The sequence below is a fragment of the Saccostrea cucullata genome, unplaced genomic scaffold (genome assembly GCF_032062105.1).
Source record: "Saccostrea cucullata isolate Sc308-1 unplaced genomic scaffold, CSIRO_AGI_Scuc_v1 ctg1374, whole genome shotgun sequence".
Taxonomy (NCBI): domain Eukaryota; kingdom Metazoa; phylum Mollusca; class Bivalvia; order Ostreida; family Ostreidae; genus Saccostrea; species Saccostrea cuccullata.
The window spans coordinates 12860-36291 of NW_026940017.1; the positions used below are offsets into that span (position 1 = coordinate 12860).

The 23432-nt window shown below is 32.7% G+C and overlaps 1 protein-coding gene across 5 annotated transcripts in view; it reads left to right on the forward strand.

Moving 5' to 3' along the window:
* LOC134254476 (zinc finger protein rotund-like) overlaps window positions 1–23432 on the forward strand; it is a 63521-nt gene that overhangs the window by 5903 nt on the left and 34186 nt on the right. Inside the window, exons 1-3 of one of the 5 annotated variants that reach the window (XM_062736981.1) lie at window positions 17–94; window positions 6526–6568; window positions 19332–19379. In XM_062736981.1, coding sequence (XP_062592965.1) covers window positions 68–94; window positions 6526–6568; window positions 19332–19379 — 118 coding nt within the window. In that variant the 5' untranslated portion in view covers window positions 17–67. Of the gene's footprint in view, window positions 1–16; window positions 112–6525; window positions 6569–8632; window positions 8835–15977; window positions 16142–19331; window positions 19380–23432 lie in introns of those variants that run through there. The other 4 variants (XM_062736980.1, XM_062736978.1, XM_062736983.1 and 1 more) reach the window with 4 other exon arrangements.

The following is a 23432-nucleotide window of genomic DNA, read 5'->3' on the forward strand; positions in this document are numbered from 1 at the left end:
GGGCTTATCTGGTGAGGGAAGCTGAATGTTGCATTTTATCAGTGGTGAAAAGGAATGCTAAGCTGGGATGCACTTTTTATCAGAACCTGCACGGGTAAATATCTGTCTCAGGTGCGGGCAATGGATGGCATATTGTGGGGAGAGTAGGGTCTGTACCAGGTGTATACAATGATCTCACGTACAGCGATAGGTGGAAGTACGATGCTACTCCAGACTGTATATATCTACATATCGCTAATGATTTAGATAGACCATCTGTAATTGTAAGCATGATCGGTCATGTAAATTACATTATGATATAGGCAAGTCTTGTGTGTCATATCTGATCTAAGAGGATTTTTCGAGTCTTCCGGGTTCATATTTATTTGTGTTATTAATCTAGTACTGTCCTTATTAACTTTCTTAATATGGAGCACATCTGGAATGTTCAAAACTCCCACCTGTACCGTGACATATGAATTATGTGTACTTGTATCCAGTGGTAGGAGAGACCTAATATATTTAAAAATAAAATCAGAGGGCACGATGTTCCTTTTGTAGCATTAAGAATGATCAATCAGTTAATATTATAATTATCTTGGGAAAAAAATCCAGAGTCATTATAGGAAATGTATGATACTGACATCTGAACCAGGATGACAATTTTTACACTATGTTTCAGTGCTGTCTGTAGATCGTTGAAGCCGATAGGTGTATAAGTAGCACCTGGAGTACTAACTAGGCATGCTAGGATACCTGCCTCAGATAGGCAAACATGAATCATTCAAACACGCAGTATCTGTCAGAGATCAGTTAATATTTCACTGTATCCTCCTCATCTTTCATAATTGTCTCAGGTCATTAAGTTTTGTTTTATATTTACACTGTACACGTGGAGCAATATTTGAATGTGACAGTGTAACAAACTAGGTGCTTTTTCTGCGTGTTTATGTAAATAGGTGATATTATAAAATTCTGCTTATATATGAATGAAATATCTGATGACTAGCACCTTAAATTTAAATCTGTCATCAATTAAACTTAACCCTGACACCAATTCTAAGTACATGACTACTTCACAGCAGGCAGCAACCCTGCTCCAAGAATTTACTGAGTGTAAGAGTTGAAATTATCCTTGCTAATATATTATATAAGCAGAAGGGAATTTGAATTTTTGATAACTCCTTAAAAAGTCATGAAATGAGACTGATTACATAATTTAATTTATTTCTAATGCAGCTGTATATGAGACATGCTTCTTCTTTCCTGATACTGAATTCAAATGACAAAGCTTAATGGGTTTATTTTAGTTATATTTTAGTTATATAATACATGATGTGACATTTTTGCATAGTTCAGACCATTAAACTAGTAAAAGTCGAAAATTCTGAATTGTAAACTAGGGAAATTTTATATACTGTATACAGGGTTATTTTTGCCCCCGTGTTATTTTCGCCCTTTTACTCTTGCAAACAATTTTACCCCGTTTTAAATTTGCCTATTCATAGTTTTGTTTAAGAAATTATATTAATTTTTTTCAATTTTAAATCGCCCAGATGAGAGTAGGGCGAAAGGGGCAAAAATTTACCTGTATACAGTATGCAAAAAAACCTTCTAAGGTCCCTTGCAGTCTATTGACATAGTAACCAAATTCATTATGATTTTTTTGTGTGTGAAAGTTTTTCATTTGCAGTTTTAAAATTAAACTTTACTACTTTAGATCATTGTTTCAAATTTGTCATAAATAAATGCAGTGAATATAAAATTTATATAGCTCTTTTCTTATTTGGTATATAGTCACTTGAACCATGCAATTGTAAATTCAGGGATTTGTGTGCACTTCATGAAATTCCACATTGTTAAGATTCTTGAGAATAACCACATCTATCTCATTGGAACTGTTTTGAAAGATTTTATTTGCTATTTAACTTTTTTATTCACATTTAGAACTTTCTCATTAACCACCATTTACAGAACCAATCATCTAGAACTCTCTCACCACCACAGAACAAATTATTTAGAACTCTCTCACCATAACCACAGAACAAATTATTTAGAACTTTCTCACTTAACAGGATAAAACAAATTATCCAGAACTCTGACTTACACATCAAGAACTTTCTCACTTACACTATCTGGAACTTTCTTACACCACTACAGAACAAATTATCTAGAGAACTCTCTCACTTGATAATACAGAACAAATTATCTAGAACTCTAACTTAAGCATCAAGAACTCTCTCACTAACTACCAAAGAACAAATTTACTAGAGAACTCTCACTAACTACCATAGAACAAATTATCTAGATCTCTCTCTTAAGCATGAAGAACTCTCTCATTAACCACCACAGAACAAATTATCTAGAACTCTCACTCAAGCATGAAGACCTCTCTCTATAACCACCATAGAACAAATTATCTAGAACTCTCACTTAGGATTTAGAACTCTCTAACCACTACAGAACAAATTATCTAGAACACTCTCACTAACTACCACAAAACAAATTATCTAGAACTCTCACTTAAGCATCTAGAACTCTCACTAACCACCACAGAACAAATTATCTAGAACTCTCTCACTAACTACCACAGAACAATTATCTAGAACTCTCACTTAAGCATCTATAACTCTCACTAACCACCATAAAATAAATTATCTACAGAACTCTCTCACTTGCTAGAATAGAACAAATTATCTAGAACTCTCACTCAAGCATGAAGAAATCTCTCACTAACCATCACAGAACAAATTATCTAGAACTCTCATTTACTCATCAAAGAACTCTCTCACTAACCATCACAGAACAAATTATCTAGAGAACTCTCACTAACTACCATAGAACAAACTATCTAGAACTCTCACTAACTACCATAGAACAAATTATCTAGAACTCTCACTCAAGCAAGAAGAACTCTCTCACTAACCATCACAGAACAAATTATCTAGAGAACTCTCACTAACTACCATAGAACAAATTATCTAGAACTCTCACTTAAGCATGAAGAACTCTCTCACTAACTACCATACAACAAATTATCTAGAGAACTCTCACTAACTACCATAGAACAAATTATCTAGAACTCTCACTTAAGCATGAAGAACTCTCTCACTAACTACCATAGAACAAATTATCTAGAACTCTCACGTACCCATCAAAAACTCTCTCAGTTACCACCACAGTACAAATTACTGTAAATGTTTTATATTTATCACGTACGATATTTGACGGAAATTGGATTTTGAACAAGTTAGCATGGATTTGATTTAGCGCATATCATGTTCTTCTTGATAGAAATATGTGTGAGACATTTAGTGTTGTACTTGAATTAGCGGTTATTTCTTTCTGCCAAAAACGCTAAAAAGAATATGCAGCCAAATGTAATACAGTATCTAGGTAACTCTCTCATTTGCTACCATAGAACAAATTATCTAGAACTCTCTCTCATTAAGAGCTCTCTCTCTCTTTGTCCTACCTTAGAACAAATTATCTAGATTTCTCTAACTTACCCACAGAACAGTTTATCTAGAATTTTTTTTTAACCATGACACCACAAATTATCTGGAATATTCACTCAAACCCACCCAAGAATACATTTTCTAAAACACTCTCACATCCACCACAGTTCAAATTATCTAGAACACCAGCATAACCTCCATAACAAAAATCATACAGAACTTCTCAAACCCACCACAGAGTAATATATCTAGAACTATCTCTTACCAACTACAGAACTCTCTCTCACTTACCAACTACATAACAATATATCTAGCACTCTCTCACTTTACTACAAAATAATCCTTTAGAATTTCCAGAATCTTGATATATTAGAAATGCCATTGTTTAGTTTTAATATTTGTCACATATATTATGTAGATGCTATTTCTTTTAGGTTCACAACATATTTGGTCACTTTTTTGTAATTAAGAGAACATGATTAGTTGCGAATATATGATTTCTCCCTATTCTTTTTATATATGTATGGGCTTGAAAAAAATTGAAAACATGATGTTGAAATGATAATGATGTTTTCAGATAAAAGAATTGATTTTTAGATAGAAACTTTGATCTTTAAAATCTGAAGTGAAAAGAAAGATGAGTGATCAAAAATCTGAAAGGACATGTTTAGTACTGTCATTCTGTTAATGGAATGTAAGACTTTAACCAAACTATGAAATCTTCCGAATGATTGAATTTTAAAAATAAACAATTTTGAAGTTTGTGATGTGAATAATTGTTGTGTTAAAATTTGATACATACTCGACATATTTCAAAGATACCAGTAAGCCATTAGGAGTGGTTTGTTTTTTGTGTATCTAGCAGCTTCCCTCGGCAGTGGGTATGTGGTGCGTGATGGATTGTCTTGTCTTCATAACTGACGCACAACTGCCTCACGTCTTCATTCCCCAAAAACTGGTGTGTGGGAAATTACCAAATCGTATTTTTTTGTATCAACTATTTCATGTCTCTTTTAAGAAAAGTGTTTTATTTCATAATTATGCATAATTGCACATAAAGAAGAATATAATTGAGAAAGATGACATTTAACAAGTTAGTTTTATTAATTCTCCATTGTAATTCTCTATTCTGTGTTTTTGATATTAAACTCATGTAATTAAGACCACAAGTTGTCTAAAACTTGGTAGTAAAAATGATGTTAATGGAAAAGTATTTAGTTGCTCAACAATTTCATTCATGAAATTAGGAACATAACAATTAAAAATTCATTTAAATCATATCTCCATTAGAGGGGTTTAATTCTGACAGCATACAATACCAATGACCACTTATCATGAATAAATATCATAAATCATTTTGAAAAGTTATTTTGCAGGGTGAGAAAGGTATCAGTCATCTTAATTGAAAAGAGTATTATTTTTAAAAACAAATGCAATTGGAGGCTTTCATTGAAAATTATTCAAATGTTGAATGATTCATGGCAATATGTTGTTCCTAATTATGAAAGTTGTTTTTAGAATGAAATCCAATGCCAAGTTTTGGTGCCGCTGTGATGCTTAGAGTTATTCCTCTTTTGGTTGTAACCACAGACTTAAAACATCTTTTTTTTCCAAGGTTAATGAAAATGGTTTTAATTGGGAAAAAGCAATAGAGCACTATACAAAATAAGTCATGAAATTTACTGAAGTTTGTGTACACTATTAGATATAACAGTAAATTCACCATGCTACTGCAGTGCTTAAAGGTATAATCAATTTTTAAATTAAATTCTCAGCATCCAATATATGGGCTGAACACTAGTATACCGTATGAGTGGAAATTTTAGCGATTTCTCCATAAAAACTGGTATTTTATTTTTATATAGGGAGAAGTAATTTTAGCGATTTTAAAATGTTCACTATAGAAGCTAGTACAAATAACACGCAATTTATTTTTAGTGATATTCAATTTTAGTGATCTCGAAAGCCTCGCTAATAATGCCAAAATTAAATCCTCGCTAAAATTTCTACTTATACGGATGTACTATTATGAGCATGTTGCTGAACACAGTCTCACTTATTCACAATATGATTAATGCTGTTGCATTTCTGATGGCAAATCTCAGAATTTTGTAGAATAATTTTGAAACAAAATAAGTGGCTTGATGATGATGTAGCATTTTCTTTAAAAGAATAGGCTAAGTTTATATTGTCCTCCTTAACAATTTGATATCAGTAATGATTCATGATTGGATACAGAAAATGGCCACCTTAAGCACACACACAGACAAAACAAATGTATTGAACAGGTCAAAACACAATTATTTTTTTTAATATATACATGTATTGGGAATTCTTTATAGTGCTTGTTCAATAATGAATGTGCTTGGCATTCTGTTGTGATGCGTGGCTGTGGCTGAGTGATTATGGTCCTGCGGTAGACAATTACTAAGGATGACAGATAATAGGGTGACATGCAGCGTTGTCTGTCTGGCACCAGTCAGGTGTGTCAAGGTGACATCACACGGTCGTCCTCTCTCTCCCACAGGGAGATTCCATCTGTTACCTGGTCTAGGGTAGTTTGGGGATATACTAGAACATTACCATACCATTCACTCATCGGGATATTGTCAATCAGATTAAAAGACTTCACACATTTTAGCCACCATTAAATCCGAGTAGAGATGATTAAATTATTGTTTGATGCATCGGGTACCAATGATATACAAGCTACACTTGGGGGAGAATTAGATTGTAATGCGATCGATGTCTTGCATTAAATGGAGGGACAAAGATTTCACGTTACATATTTAATGATGATTTGAGAGGTGCTGTTAAAACTACCCAGAACTTATTTTTTAAATTAATCCAATAAGTATCATTAACAAGAGAGAGTGGGAGGACTGTTTTAATTGTTGCACTATAATTAAAGCCTTAAGTACAGATAGTACTTTTTATACTGAATTTGTATTATTATTTACTTAAAATTTAAAAAGAAAAAACATGGTTGCAAAAAATTGTGCAGGTTGAAAAAGTTAATAATTGATAAATATGACATCATTGTTGAGCTAATAAGAGAAGTAACACTGGATCTTTTTGTGTATTACAGAGCCCAGCTGTGGGGGATATGTCTGCTCAAGGAATGTCAGCAGGTAAGTCTATTTTGTGTTGCAGTGTATGGCAGGTAGTTGTGTATTAAAGGCAATTTTCAAGACCCTATTGTACTGTAACATCAGACAGGTAAGTTTCTGTTGTAAATCAGGTAAGTCCATGTTGTCTTACAGGATAGACAAGTCTATACAGTTCATTAGGTCATCTAACTGTGACACTAGATGATGAGAATTGATATATGAAATATATAAATATTGTAAAAGAGACACATTGATGAAAGAAGAAAACACAGATCAGAACACAAAACAAAATTTTCATATGGTCAAGTCAAAATTTGATTTATTTGGTTTTTAGCTCACCTGAGCTTAAAACTCGAATGAGCTTTTCTGATTACCTGGTACCTTTTAACTTGCTTGTAGATGGATGATAATAAAATAGGGAAAAGAGCAATGTAATTGTCATTGAAAATATAGCAATACGTATCGCAATACAGTTAAAATTAGAGGTATACCCCCTGCTTCCCATATGATCAGTATGGTAAAGTTCATGTTTTGCTCTAGGAGACCCAAAATAAGTGTCAGATCAAAAAGTAAAATAGAAGATGCACAATGGCATTGTGTCATAAAGATTCTGTGAAAGTTTCATTAAATTTTATTCAGTGGTATAGGTTAAGAGATAAGTACCCTTCAATATGATAGAAAGAATGGCAATATGCATGTTTTGCTATGAGAAACCTGAAATATGTGTCCAATCAAACAGGAGGTGCACAATGGCACTATGTAACACAGATTCTGAAAGTTTCATTTAATTTCATACAGTTATAAAAGAGAGATGTTTGTGACGTCATAAAAAAGAAATTGTGAATACAGATGGAACTATAATATTTTCTGTTAACTTATATTTCTCGTACAATTTATATCAGCACATTTCAGGAACTTTTCAAAATTTGACTTTTGTGGGGGATATAACAAGTAGCATCTATCAGTTGGTAAGGGGAAAAATTTGCTAGAGGATCTTGCTGTGGAATAATGTCCCCTGTTACCAATATTTCTGAAAAGTTGAATACTGTGAAATCATAAATTTTCATGGGAGATTAATTTTCCGTTGTTTTTCGAAGAGACCTACAAATTTATGCCCACCATGGAATGTAAAATTTTGCATAATTACTCAATAATTCTTCATCCACAAAATCAAATTCCCTTGAACAGATGTTTTTCCTGGAACCTTGAAAATATTTGATTTTACAGTAAATCAGGTTTTTTCATACCCTCCACTTAAAAAGTGGGAGGGTATATAGTGATCGGGATGTCCCTCTATCTGTACAGCTGTCCGACTGTTATGGATGGAGAGGGATTTTTTTCAAAACATGGACTTTGCTATTATAATCATATGGGAGGCAGGGGGTATCATTTATTGAGCTCAGTGCTCACAATACCTCTAGTTTTACTTCAGGTCATCCATGTGTCTGAACCAGCCCAGTTTTTATGTGACACATCTCATTTGAGGTGACATAGGTGAAAAAAGCTGGCAGTTGAGATTCCCTAATAAGTGTTAAAGTATATTCTTATATCCTATTCATTTGTGAAAAAGTACTTACGAAAGTGGAGATCCTCTTCATATGTGAAAAGATGCTTAAAACAAGGAACTTGATAAAAAATATAGTTCAGCTTCAGTGAAATGGTGTCCAGTAAAATGACCTACCTACCTTGTACACAGATTATATGATGAACTCCAAGGTTGCATAAACAGATTTCTGCACATTTCATTGCAATTGGAGATGAATTAGATCAAAAGATTGAATTTACTGGAAATTTTTCTTTTTTAACGTGAACAGGATTTGTCAAATGTAGGTTAATCCAGCTGGTAGAAGTGGGACCGTATTAGGTGACATGTTACCTGTGTAATCACATTGTCTTGATAATAATAAATCATTAAATTCTTTTAGGTTTCACACCAGTCAAATGCATAAAGCAACAAAGAAGGCCGTAGGCACATATATAAGTTCTAATAGTTCTGACCAGTTCATACCTAAATCACCTGTCTCTTAGAGGACAGTTTTTTTTTTCAAATCTTGAAACTAGGATGTAGTTTGCTCGGCCTTGAAGGTACTCCATAATTGGGTCAGAGTTATGTAATAGATGTCTAGCCGTGGAGCTGAAAGTGTGTATGACTAGAGAGAGGGGTTTTTTCTGCCAACAGTGTGAGCTTTTTGGCATTTCCAAAACTGAAATATGTCAAATATTTTGACTGGAAAAACGTAGTTAGAACAGGAATTGTGTTAGGAACAAGCCATGATTCTCCACACAGGTAAGATTTGATGGGACATTGATGGGAAATGCTAGGAGAACGAGCTTGTCCCATCTCAGGGGTGGGACAGCTGAATGTTAGATTATTTTTAGATGGGCATGTATTGATTTCTGTATGTAGTGCTTCAAGGAGATGCAGATATGCACATCAAACATGCAGACATCCAGTAACATTTTTTAACGATCTACATGTTCACATCTGGTGCGAATTTTTAAAAAAATTGTTTTAATTTGATTTTTGTTAATTTTTTTTCAAATCTGGTTAAACATGATTTAATTATGTCTTTTTACCATTTTCAGTCCCACACAGTGTCTTGTTTTTTGTGACAGCAAACGATGTTTTATAATAGTCCTTTTGTTTGATTTTAATTTGAAAGAATTTCTTCATGCATGTTCACAATCCTATGAGGTCAATGAAATACATGAAGATTGTTATAAATAGGAAATCTTTTGTTCCAAGAGGGATTGATACTTAACATTCAAAATATGCAGGTGGTACTTGTTAATTAAGACATCTTTTATTGTGGAAAAACCAAATTATTTACTTCTTCAAAATGCCACTTCCTCCAAGAGATGTACAACTGCCGACTGATATGTCAATAGGCTTTCTTTACTGTCACCCTTTGTCTGTGTCGGAACACAGAAACTTTGTTCCATGATTGATGAGAATTTCAAATCTCATGAATGCTAAAAGAATAAGCATGCATCTTCATTTACCCTCGTAAAGCTAAGAATATGATTCCTCATTAGAAAGTATCATACGCTGTTTAAATTTCAGTCTAATTTTGTTCAAGTCATGTGATGTTGCGATTAAACCAACCAATGTAAGTATAATCCTAGAGTTCCTGTAGAAAAGTTCAGATAATATCCAAGCTTAATAAAATCGTGATGCTGTCAACTGAATATACCCGCAGGAAGGAGAATTTTAAGAACAATGGTTAACCCCTTAAAGCTAGCATTCAGGTGTTAGCTGATACTTCCTTAATGCCACTCAGTGTGACATACTGCATGGAAGCTCTTAAGATCATGTGATGATAAATCAAATCCCCACCTCCACCCTCCACCTAAAAGATTAGGAGTATGGGTCTTTGTTGTTCAGTTTGTCCTTATGTTGTATGCTGAAAATTTAAAATGTAGTAGAGAGAAGAAATTTTCCTAGGAAGAGAAGTGATGCTAAGTGATGATAGTGTAGATTCAAGTTTGTTCAATGGTAACCCTTAAAGGAAGGGTGGGTCGATATGGAGGATTGAAATTTTACAAAGAGGAACATCACAAAAACAAACCGTAAAACTGGGTCGATTTTATTTTGCGAATTCGGGTCAAAATGGTGTTGATTAATTTTTACGTTTCAAAATATTGCGAATTACCACTGCTTTGTTTACATTTTCTTATTGGTAATTTATTTTTAAGAAAATATTTTTGCCAATGCAATGAACTCGCAAATTTGCTAAAAATTTATCCAAAAATTATTAGTCATTATTAGTCATACTGATATGGAAGCATCCTCAGGTAGTGCAGATTTAAGTTTATGCAGATCATCAACCAGGGGGTAAGGTAAGATGGGTGACAATGAGGGATCAAAGTTTTACATATGAATATATTGGATTCTTCTTTTAAATAACAGAAAATCTTTGTTTAGTCATATTGTTATGGAAACATCCTCAGCTAATGTAGAAATATATTCATATGATGACCCAAGGAGGTAGGGTGGGACCACAATGGGGGAACAAATTTTTACAAAGGAATACTGTATGTGTACTAAAAAAGGAGCTTCATATTTTAGCGGCTTTGACACATACAATAATGCGCTAATTTATGAATACCACTAAGAAATCATTAACTAATACAAAACATGGCATGGACATGTGTAGCGCAAATTCTTGATTACGCTAACAACTCTATACCTCTTGATTCTGCTAAATTTTGAATACACCAATTCATGGACACATGCAGTATATAGGGGAAAAAATCTGCTGTTCAACAACAGCAAAACCATTTGTTATATTGATATGGAAGCATATCATAAGATAGTTTGAAATTCATGCCCCTCTCCCCAATAGTGAATTTTTCAATACTGAACTGATTTGTGATTGTGCTCAGGTGAGCAATGTGGCCCATGGTATGGTCCTCTTATTTAAAACAAGCTAATTCAGAGAATTTGTGTCTCCCGCTTAGGGAAAAAGTAAACCAGGCACAGTTCAGGGGGAGGGGGGAGGGGGTCGGATCCCCTTGACTGAATTTGTAGAATTATTCAATGTATACATGTATACTGAAGCAAATAAAATATGCCAATATGGATATAAAGATTTGATTGCTTATCCTTTATTATGTGTATAGAAGATTCTTTTTAAATGGAATATTTATTATCACACTGTAATGATGATTTTAAGAGTTTGTACAAGCAAGACCTCAAATTTTTCATTACACATGCTGAATACTATCATTTAGCTAAAAAAAAAAGTATTTCAACAAAAAACAAAAAAAAAAATGGATCATCTGGGATGCGAACCTGGGCCCTCTCACATGTGAAGTGTGAGACATACCAGTAGACCATGGAACTGCTTTACACTGGCATAAATTATATGCAAAGATGAAGTCACATACATGTATATATACACGTTCGATATTGTCAAAATTTTACACAATGAACGATGTCTAATTTAACCTTTATTAAACAGTTCTAATAGATGTATAAAGGATATAAAGTCCACCGAGAACCTGTTTTATACGTACTAACTTTCCTCATGCCCCAGTGCTAAAAATAGTGACGTAATACAATAAATACTAATAAAACAAATGGGACGGGACACTTTGAGAAGGGTAAGAGAGGTCCTAGGGAGTTTTGATATAAAATTACATTGCAAAAGCTCAAAATCTTCTTGAAATATCGCCCGGAAAGGATAATGTTTCATACAGACAGAATGTATAAATTCACGACCTTGAACTTTGACCTTTTGACCTCAAAATCAATAGGGGTCTTCCTTAGGCCACAGGGAGTTGTTATGTAAAATTTCATTGCAAAAGCTCAAAGGGTTCTCGAGACATCGTGGAAACAAAAGTGTTATAACAGACAGAATTTGCAAATTTATTACCTTGATCTTTGACCTTTTGACCTCAAAATCAATAGAGTTCTTCTTTAGTCCATAGGGAGTTGCTATGCAAAATTTCATTGCGAAAGCTTAAAGGGTTCTCGAGATATCGTTTGGAAACGAAAGCGTTACAGACAGACAGAATGACGGACGGACGGATGGACAGCTAGACAGACGGACAGACAGACCCAAATTAATATCCCCCACTTTTCAAGCGTGGTACAAAAAAAACTTCTTTCTCATCTTACCAAGGATATTAAGGTTCAACCTTCTCTAAGATCAGTAATATATTTTCATCACCTTCACAGTACAGTCACTGTAGATGCCATTTTTCTAACCTCATTTGTCTTTGGCATTACGGCATTGTGGTCCATTGTTCCCCGCTTTTGTAAAGGTGCATTTTGCGAATGTGCTGTGGCAGTAAATGAAAAAATATATGGAAATATCAAAAAGTATTTAGGTTCAGAAGTCCATTAAACAATAAAGATTTTGGAGCATAGTAAATACAGACTTCTAAAACATCAGAGCAGTGGCAATGGCTCCATGGATAAGGTGCCATGGAGGAGTGAGCATCCCCTGCCAAACTCGCATTCACTGTGTGCTCCTTGTCACGATCAGGATATAAAGGGAAATTCTGTTGACAATCCAGTGTATAAATAATGGTCTAACAATTAGTATGAAAAGTCAGTTAATGATAGAGTATATTTGCTGACAGGGTCATTGTATCGACCTTAGAAATTATGAAATCTCATTCATCTGTCTGTCTATCTGTGATTCTTTTGTTTTTATAGTACATGTTCATTTTTGACATGTGATTTGATTCATAATTTGTAACCAATTTTTGAGGAAATTTTTACATGACATGAAGATAGTTTATGTAATAGAGAGAATGCGGAACACTCTGAGCTAAGAATGCGTAGTTGATAAATAAAGCCCATGAGTCTCCTGTTTAAATATATGTTATAGGACTACTTTCTGTATTTTTTTGTTTTAATGTTTGCTGTGACTGAATCTACTTTGTCAGTCTATTACAGCTTTTCAACAGAGAACTGATAACAATAAACACAGTACTGTAGCTCGGGCTTCCATTGAGGACTCATTCTAATTGGTTCTCCCTGCTCCATTCAGCTAGGAACACTCTATATTGATATTCCAGATATGGGGATTTTTAATGTTTCTTTTTTTTTGTTCTGTAAAGCATTGTAGCTGTGATGCAGGAAGACTACTGCATTTGCATGAATGAAGAAAAATTAAATTTGTATATTTTTTTTTCTGCGCCTTTAACATGGGCTTAAAACAAGGGTGAAGAGCAAGATGTTTGATATGTATTATGTAATATAATTTATGTTTTATGTGACATTAAACCTGTTGAAATATCTCTTTTTCTGCAGTGGAGCTGTCAGCCCCGACTTCCTGCCATCAGGCAATTCTAAACTTATTCAAATGCTACACTTTATAATTCTTTCTTTGTGACAGTATCGGTCTTACTTTTCTTGTGTCCTTAAGTTTTTTTTTAGCCACAAAAGTACATAGAACTGGCATAATTCATTCAAATCAGCTTATAATGAGAAAATAATGGTTCAAAACATTTACTATCTGAAAATACAACATAGGGGAAAAAAAGCCCAGATAATTATTTTGGCATGACCTTGGTGCAGTATCTAGAGTGGTTATGCAATAGTATTGATCACCCCATTGCAGTGGCAGTTTTAAAATCTTCACTTGGCATCACTTCTCTTCCTCCTGGGAAAATTTCTTCTCTCTACTAAAAATGTTTAAGAGATCTTTTGTTACAATTTATCCATATAATGACAAAATTGTGAATTGGAAATCTTGATGGTAAAGTTGGAACTTTTCTTTTTTTTATAAAAACCAAAATGTTCCACTCCTCAAATAAAAAGCTTATTCTTTTAATTAAAAAAAAAAATCATTTCATTTTTTTGCAATGCTACATTTTTTATGCTATAAAATTCTTACCTATAAGTCAAATTTTAGATAAGTTTTTTTTTTCTGCTGTTATTTTTGTACTTCTAAAATATTATATCCACCAGAACTCTCAGAATGCATTTCCATTTGTTGAAGTTCCTTTTCCCATATTTATTCTTGTTATACAAATTGTATTTTCCGTAGTGAGTAACACTGGGTATGAGGCACTTAATAGAAGTTTAAGGAGGAAGGGTAGATATGGGTTAAAGATGTCAAAGGGAAATATTAATTTAGTGATTAGTAATGATAAAATTAATAGATATATATACACTCATTTTGGAATCCATGGATTTACCTCCATCTTTGATGGCCGGTTCTATATTCCTCAATATCTACGTGTATCAGTTCAGTTCATTTTGATGAGTATCAATATTTATTATTACAGATGATATCTTTTTTTCTTTTGTGGTGTAAAAACCAGGCTATTAAGAAGTCATTTATAATATCTAGAGAAGTTGAATTTTGCTCAAAATATACCTCTCTTTATTTAAAATTTAGATTGTACAAGTCTCGTAAAAGAATAATTATTTATTTATGTAGACTTTCGTCTGCATTTAGCATTAAATTTAATGCATATACAATGCAAATTTTTGTGTGTTTAATTAGGTCTTTTCACTTCCTAAGGTCATTGTCCTCTGGTGTGTTGCGCAAGTCTGCATCTTCAATGACAGCTAAACCACAAATCAAAAAAACTAGGTCCTTAATTACTACAGTGTCACAAATGAGGCACATTCAAGGTTGTAGCAGATAATTATTAGCTACTATGATATTATTCTAGCAATAACTCTTTTAAATATTTGATGTTTGGTGCAAAGTCCAAAGATAGCAACTTAAATCAGTTGTATTCACATTCCTAGTGGCTAGTTGATATACATGTGGAGAATAGGATTAAGCTGAGATATCTAGGGGCTAGCTGGTTTGATCTTGAACTGTCCAAGTAGGTGTAATTATCAAAAATTTCATTTATTTTTGGAATGTAACACATTCCATAAAAAGACGAATTGTCAGACATTTCAAGAGTAAGTAGGTGTTGAATCTTTGAGAATGAGAATTTTTAGCAGTTACAGGTATCCAAATTTCTTCTCTTAAGTTTCCATTAATGTAAAAGGAAGGGTTTGACAGAGTTGTAGTATATCATTTATTATGCATTGGAAGAAGATAAATATGAAGTCAGTTCCTTACTTAGAAATGTTACTTATTTAAATCCCACCTGGTGGCAGACATGAATGATTCAAGGGGTCACAGTCCTTCATTTGACTCTGAGTATAATGTGTGATGGTGGTCTGTAGGTCAAATTGTGTAATCTTATGAATTTTACCTTCCGACATCTGGCATTCAATGACGAAGTACGATGATACTACTAAATTGTCACCTTTTTAATATCGACAACCTTGAAAAGGATAATAGGTATTTAAGATGCAGGTATACGGAAAATTTAATTGGTGTTATAAGTGTGATAGATTGAATTTTGGTGACCTCTCAATCTTTTTTGCATGGGAGTTCCATATCAAAGACAAAGATTCTGCTCAGAAATGCAAATAATGGAGATAATTTTTAAATAAGTAATATATCAGAAATTGTTTAATTGGCACATTTCTTGTCAATCTAGTATTTGCCACCATGATTTACTGAATCTTTTTATGTATATTCATACAAAAAAAATTGATTTATTGTTAATGTTTCCAAGAACTGATTACCTGCATGTCTTTCATAGAATACCTACATCCAGAACACCTAGTTAAATAGCCTAGGTCAAGAGCCACAACTCTAACTGTGTCAAAACTGTCCAGTTTTCAAAAAGAAAAATGAGGGAGGGGGGAGGGGGGGGGCAAGAAACAGAGAAAATAATCATGTTTACATGAGATATCATACATATATATGATGGCTAAATTTGTAGTGCAACATATGCTTGGTTATTTTTGGTCTAGAAGAAAAAAGATGAGGATATTTGAGGAAGGTTGTATTGAGTTACAAAGGCTCTTCCTTTCTGTGTGTGTTTTTTATTTGAATTTTTATTTCTAATTTAGATGGTGCAGGAGTGCTTGTGTAATTTTATTGATTTTGTAGAAATGCTTTATGCATCAGTCTGCACACATGAAGCAGAGCCTAGCAAATGGAATTTTAAATAGGTAATTTCAATATTTCCATAAAAATTAAAGGCGGGCTAGGATCTGTCAGTGATTTTGATGCATTATCACAGACATCATGAGTCAATCTCTGTGGTACTACAAAGGTAGGCAAGGCTCTTATTTTCACTTTTTTTTTCATTTATGGTAGAAGAAAAGTTTGCATGTTGCAGGAATGCAGTGGCACTTGTGCTGTGCAGCAATGTGTGGGCTCCTTATAGAGTAGTAACTTTTTAGGGCTAAATTTAAAGTTTATCATTTTATTGGGTTTTTGGTTATTTTAGAGAAATTTTTTTAAAATCAATTTTGTGATAATTTTCAGACATTAGGAGGAATGTTTTACATGGAGCTGCAGATGCTGCAATGTATTCATGAATTATGAATTTTGTGAAAGGAAAATTTTATGTTTTAATGAAAATTAATATTATTTTAGTTAATGATATAATATGTAAAATGCAGCTGCTCCATTATTTAATGAATAAGTCAACTCTTTAAGTAAGAAAACAAACATTTATATACAAAAAAAAAGGCTTATAGTATGAAAATGACAGCTAGTTTTACATGAATAACCAGAAACTTCATTAATTACTATGATGTAATGATGAAGTACATAATCTCAAAATAGAACATAAGTCTACAGTATCTTTCTTGTTGTCCACTAAAACATTTTAATCTCAGTATTAAAGAATAATTATTAAAAATTAATCACATTTTTTTTTTAAATTAAACAGATTAAAACATGTACCTTGCTTAATGTTTATAAACTATGATTGTTAAGCACATGTTCAAATGAAAGTATTTTTAAGAATATGAGGTTGAAGTTTTACTATTAAAACATGTTTTAATTCTCACAAAAAAATTAGATATTTTACCAGGCATTTGTGTGAAATACCAGAGGATGTTATTTACATAAAATAAAATCACTAGCATTGCCAACATGACAATGTTTGGTATCTGAGTTTAACTACTTAGACATTTAGAAAATGGTTTAAATCTCAAGATAATAATAATTCTTTTGATGAACTTGTTTTATATTATGAAGAGATAGTGAACAGATATTTGAACAATGTGTCGTATGACTTTAAGTAGACTGGAATCTATCTGATGAATCGATATAGTGATTTATTAAATTTTATCTTTTGCAATTTTTCATTAAAAGTATAATTGTAATGATTTTTGACCTTCAGTTTTCATAGTAAAATTTCATTTTTTTAACAAAACATAAAAGAATGAAAAAAAGAACATATCATTGAGCACAATCTGAACTAGATACTCCTTTAAAATTAATTAAAATTATTAATGAAGTGAATTATCATTAAATGTTTATTCTCGCCATTAAATGTTTAAAAATTGCATCACCATTTGTATTCATTAATCTTTTTAAAGCAAATAAATCAAATTTTATCTATGTCAGGTACGATATGTCCTAGCGTAAAAACTTTTTAAGAACTTCTTACTGTTATACATTCTAAACAGATGTGCATGAGAATTCTTTTTTTTTTTTTTTTAACTAATCTCAGATGTTGAGTTGCATGAAGTCAGCATGTTCAGAAAAAAAAATATTGATGTTGTGAACACTTTACATTCATACTGATAACATTTAGAAAATGGTCTTTTTTTCTTCTTTTTTTTTTATTTTATGCACATGAAGAAAGTAATGACACAAATTTTTTCACCTCTGCATGCACAAGGAAGCAATGCTACGTACTGTAATTTTTTTATCTAATACATTACAAAGTATAATGATGTTCGTTGTAGTATTTTTGGACTTTTCTTTCTTTTCTCTAATGTACCTAGATAATAGTGAACTCGTAATTTTTGCAGCACATGCAATTAAAAATTACAATATTAATTTTCTTCTACCCCAAATATTGATTTTTTCCCCACCAGTGCCTGATCAAAATATGATTACCGGTATATATATATATATTTTTTACCCTGATGCAGTAGAAGATAACATAATTTTTTTTCACCCATACACTGGAGAATAAGGCATTAGTAACAGTGTATAACCCAGCTTTCTTTAGCTGTCCATAATGATTTACTATATCTTGGCTTGCCTGCAAATGTGTCTTTTTTTTGGAACTTACAAGATATTGGCTTTAAAAAAAGCATGCCTCAGATTTACCATATGTACTTAGCACATGAAAGAGTTTGAAATAAGTACTCAACATCAGTTTATGGATATTAGAATATTTTTACCTCTTATCTAACCATATTTTAAAAATTGCTAATTAACAATGTAATAATGGTAATTTACAATCCGTATTAAATTTGTCTGATTGAATTAGAAAAATTTGATAAAGTATCTCAGCTACAGCCTATCATTTTCTTCCATCGTAATTTACAAGGAGTCGGGTCTCAGAGAGAGGTATTACAGTACAAGTCTCTGTGACTCGACACGCAAACATTGATAGAAAAACAACAAACATTACTCTGACTTCAGAACGTCAAAGACAAGTTCTCGTAGTACGTACAACTCACGCTCGGTGACGACAGTCAATAAAACTTCTCTCCCAGAATCAGGTGACCTTGGAATTAAACATGGATTTCTAATGTTTCATTTTATAGTTCACACCTGAGTGATGCTTTATAAGATGAAAAGTTCTGATATCTGGCTTTTGCCAGTGAATGCAATTCTACTATGATCTAGTCTGGTTTTATGTACTCTGTTTATCTCTTATGAATAAATGATCCTGTCTGGGAAATTGGCATGTTTTATTAACATTTTGATGTCAGGTATTATTGCTTTTACAACATTTAGACCTTTTTTTTCATCTTGACTAATGGCAAATTTGTAGGGATCAAAACAGAGGTGTGAATTTCAGAAATGGATAAATAAATAAATAATAAAAAAAAATTTGGTATCACAGTTCTTGATTGAAGCATGACAAGTAATTTTTTGCTCATTATTTAAATATCCTGCTTTGAATTGAGTCTCAGCAGATTAACCATGTCTTTTTGTTACAGAAATGATCAGAAATCAAATAAAGCACCAAAAATCTTTACATAAGATATTTGATGAAGATATATTGTAATTTTCAATTCAGAGTCCTATAAAAAAAAATATGTACTTCATATGGTACAACGTACAATAAAATTACCCCCACCCCCACCCCCCGAAAAAAAGTTTCAATATGTATAGATACCTTTTAAACACATCATTCCATCTATTTTAAAAATTTTGCCAATCGCATTTTGAAATTTATTTTTCCTCACGAAGAAGTTTAGCTGATAGTGGTTTACAAATCATATTTCCTCGTTTTTGCATTATTTTCAGTGTTATTTTATTTTCAGATTTGTTCAAGTGGAAGCATGCCAACCCCCACGTCTCTGGTGACTATGGTGAGTTCTTTTTTTCTCTCGCGTCTTTTCATTTTTAATAATAAAATTTTCACACCCTTCGTTAAATAAGAGCTCTATTTGGTAGGCATTACAGATGAGGTAGTCTCGTGACAATCAACCTTTATTGTATAGTACAAGTCATTGAACCTCCGGGCTGATGATTGCTAGGTGTTTTTTAATTTGTTACAACTTTTCATTTTATCACTTTAGTGTGAAATGTTACACTGTCATCTGATTTCCCTGTAAGCCATGAGCAGGATAAGGATCTGAGCTGAGGCACCGATTTATTTTTTGATCAGACAATGACTCTACAGAGACCTTTTGTTTTCATCTCAAGGGATTTTGCGTTTGTTCTTTGGGGTAGAGGTGGGGGTGTTTTGTTAAAATAATTTCATTTTTAAAAAATATCATTTTTTAATACATTTTAATTGGCGTTTGATAAATTCCATAGCATACAAAAATTTCATTAGTTTCATATATTTTTGCTATTTTAGTTTGAGAATTTTTTTAAATAGAAGACTTAATGAAACATATGGAAATAACAAACAGTATTCCAGATCAAAAGTCATTAAACATTACAAAATAGGAGCAGAGCAAACACGGACCTCCAAAACATCAGAGGTGGGATCAAGTGCCATGGAGGAGTAGGCATCCCCTGCTGACTGGTCACACCCGCCTTGTGCTCCTTGTTATGATCAGGAAATAGCATAAAAGTCCGTCGTCAATTCAGTGTATAAATAATGGACTAACAATAAGTATGAAAAACATCATGCAGACAGCATTTGAATCAATGATAAATTGTATTTCCTGACAAGGTCATTGTATCGAACATAAAACTTACGAAATGATGACTTTAAAGAGACTTCTGAAATTCTTGTTTCATCAACTTGTTTGTCAAGAATTTACCTCATTGTAGAAATTGTTCATATGTAGAGCATGCTCGTGTGTGTCTAATCAACTGAGATATATAAACTCCGTATACAGGTGATGAAGGTATATTGCTGCATAAGTAAGGGAAGTTGACGATAGAAAAGTTAAAGTCATCACATTTATCCTAGAGCTAAGTTGTTAGATTACCATTAAAGTCTTTTTCAAGTAAAATATCACCGTTCATGGTAGCTCAGTCGGTAGAGCGCTCGCTCCGTGATCGGGAGGTCATGAGTTCGTATCTCGGCCGCGACTGACCTAGTCGTTAAAATTGGTAGCAACTGTTCCTTCGCCATGCGCTCGGCACTTTGAAGTGAAAGTTGCGGGTCCTTCGGATGAGACCTTAAAAATCGAGGCCCCGTGTCAGCGGCAGGCGTTGGCACGATAAAGATCCCTCACTGCTCAATGGCCCTGAGTGCCGAGTAAAGGTCAAAATTTGAAGCCCTTCACTGGCACACGGTGACGTCTCCATATGAGTGAAAAATTCTAGAGAGGGACGTTGAACAATATACAATCAATCAATCAATCAAGTAAAATATCTAACTGTGAAACAGATGTGTCAGACTCTGGTATCTTCTATTTCAAGCTCGCAATGATATGTTGTATCGACATAAGAATGGAAATTACCATTGATAATTGACAATACGTTGTCGATATATCTAAATGTCGGGTCAGTCATATATGTCAGTAAGTCAGTCATATATGTCAGTATCCAGCAAATATCCCAGACCCCCATCCCAATCACCCACCCCATTAATTTTTGTAATCTTTGCTATTTAGGACAGATGGCTGTTATTTAGAGAGAATCATTATTATATAGTTGCAAAGATTCAAGGTTGTTGCACTTGTGGACCCTGGGACATGGGGCCACGATCCAGGGAAGGTGGGGGGGATTAAATGAAGAAATGTATCTAAAATGGTCAATTTCCACAGTTTTAATCATATCATCTACATATTCATACTGAAATGTGCTTTATGGCCTCTTTAGGACCACTTGCTTCATGATCAGACTAAATACGCTGAATATTGAGGCTGAATTCAGTTCTCGAATACTTTTATATATTTATTTGTACATATGGAGATAACGAACAGTATTCAAGATTAAAAGTCCATTAAACAATACAAAATAGGAGCAGAGTAAACATGGACCTCCAAAACATTGGAGGTTACAGAGAATTGTAATAAACCTTTGATTTTTCTCTGAACATTGTTATTATTATATAGATGTTTCTAGAATGATGTCGATTTAAAAACTGTCTTTTCAAGTATTAATTTAATATTTTTATATTTTCCACCTCACTCTGTAAAAGGAATAACATAAAATTTTAATGTACAAAATATTTAAATATAAAACTATTTTAGTATTTGACTGTGCAAGAATTTGAAATTAATAATAAACACCTATCTGGAAAAAAAATGTAAAAATGACACCACTTGTATATTAGCTTAATTTGTCACATCACCTTGTGATATAATGACTTGTTTCATCACCATGTAATAAAGCTTAACATGCCAAACATACCACAATGTTGTATAGCTTAAATTGTTACACCACCCTGTAATATTAATGGCTTAACTTGTCACACCACAGTGTAATATAGCCTAACTTGTTCCACCAGCCTGTAACTTAATTTGTTAATATCACCATGTACATGTTACATAGCCTAACTTGCTGCACAAAACTGTAATAAAGCTTAACTTGTCACACCACAATGAAATATAGCTAATTTGTTACATCACTGTGTAATATAGCTTAACTTGTCATACCACAAAGTAATAAAGCTTAACTTGTCATACCACAATGTAATAAAGCTTAACTTGTCAAACCACAATGGAATAAAGCTTAACTTGTCATACCACAATGTAATAAAGCTTAACTTGTCAAACCACAATGGAATAAAGCTTAACTTGTCATACCACAATGTAATAAAGCTTAACTTGTCAAACCACAATGGAATAAAGCTTAACTTGTCAAACCACAATGTTATAAAGCTTAACTTGTCAAACCATAATGGAATAAAGCTTAACTTGTGATACCACAATACAATTAAGCTTAACTTGTCATACCACAATGAAATATAGCTTAACATGTCATACTACAATGTAATAAAGCTTAATTTATTACATCAATGTAACATTGCTTAACTTGTCACACTACAATTTAATAAAGCTTTTCACACCAAAATGTAATATAGCTTAACTTCGTTCTCTCAGCACAATATAATATAACTGTAATTGTCACACCACTTTGCAATAGCTTATTATGTTAAGTCCCCCTCTGATACAGCTTAACCTGTGTCTGCACAATGTAATAACTAGGCTTAACCTGTGTCTGCACCATGTGATAACTAAGCTTAACCTGTGTCTGCACAGTGTAATAACTAGGCTTAACCTGTGTCTGCACAATGTAATAACCAGGCCTTACCTGTGTCTGCACCATGTAATAACTAAGCTTAACCTGTGTCTGCACAGTGTAATAACTAGGCTAAACCTGTTTCTGCACAATGTAATAACTCACACATTCTCAATTTATAGTACCAATTCGATCTTGGGAAAAGTCAAAAAATTTAGTGAACTGAAATTAACACACAACATGTGTATAATTAAAAAGCTACATAATGCTTTGTTTTGTTGTCTTTGAAATAAAAGCGGTTGGAGGGCAACACATTTACGTGATGTTGAAAAGCCATATAAAGAATTTTTTTTTAAATACAAAATCAATATAATACACATCAAATTTTGTTAACTATAAACATTTATGAAACCGTTTAAGCACATTTGTAAAAGGGGTGTAGAATCTTTGATTCAATTATTAGTAAAAATAAAACGAATGTAATTTTCATTTAAATGAAATTATTTTCTTTTTATTTTAGCAAGTTTTATCAAATCCGATGATAAGCTTCATAATGACAATATTCCCTAAAATGCTACATTAAACTTTATTAATCTGCTCAGAGAAACGCACATTATTTAGAATATAAAAAGCTTAAATATTTCATTACCTGATTACGAAGTGTTTGTTAAATATCACGTAAATATCGCACATAGATATCATACAAAAATAAAAGTATACGGGGAAAAAATGATTATATAATTTCAAATTATTGAATTTTATGAATTTTCTTA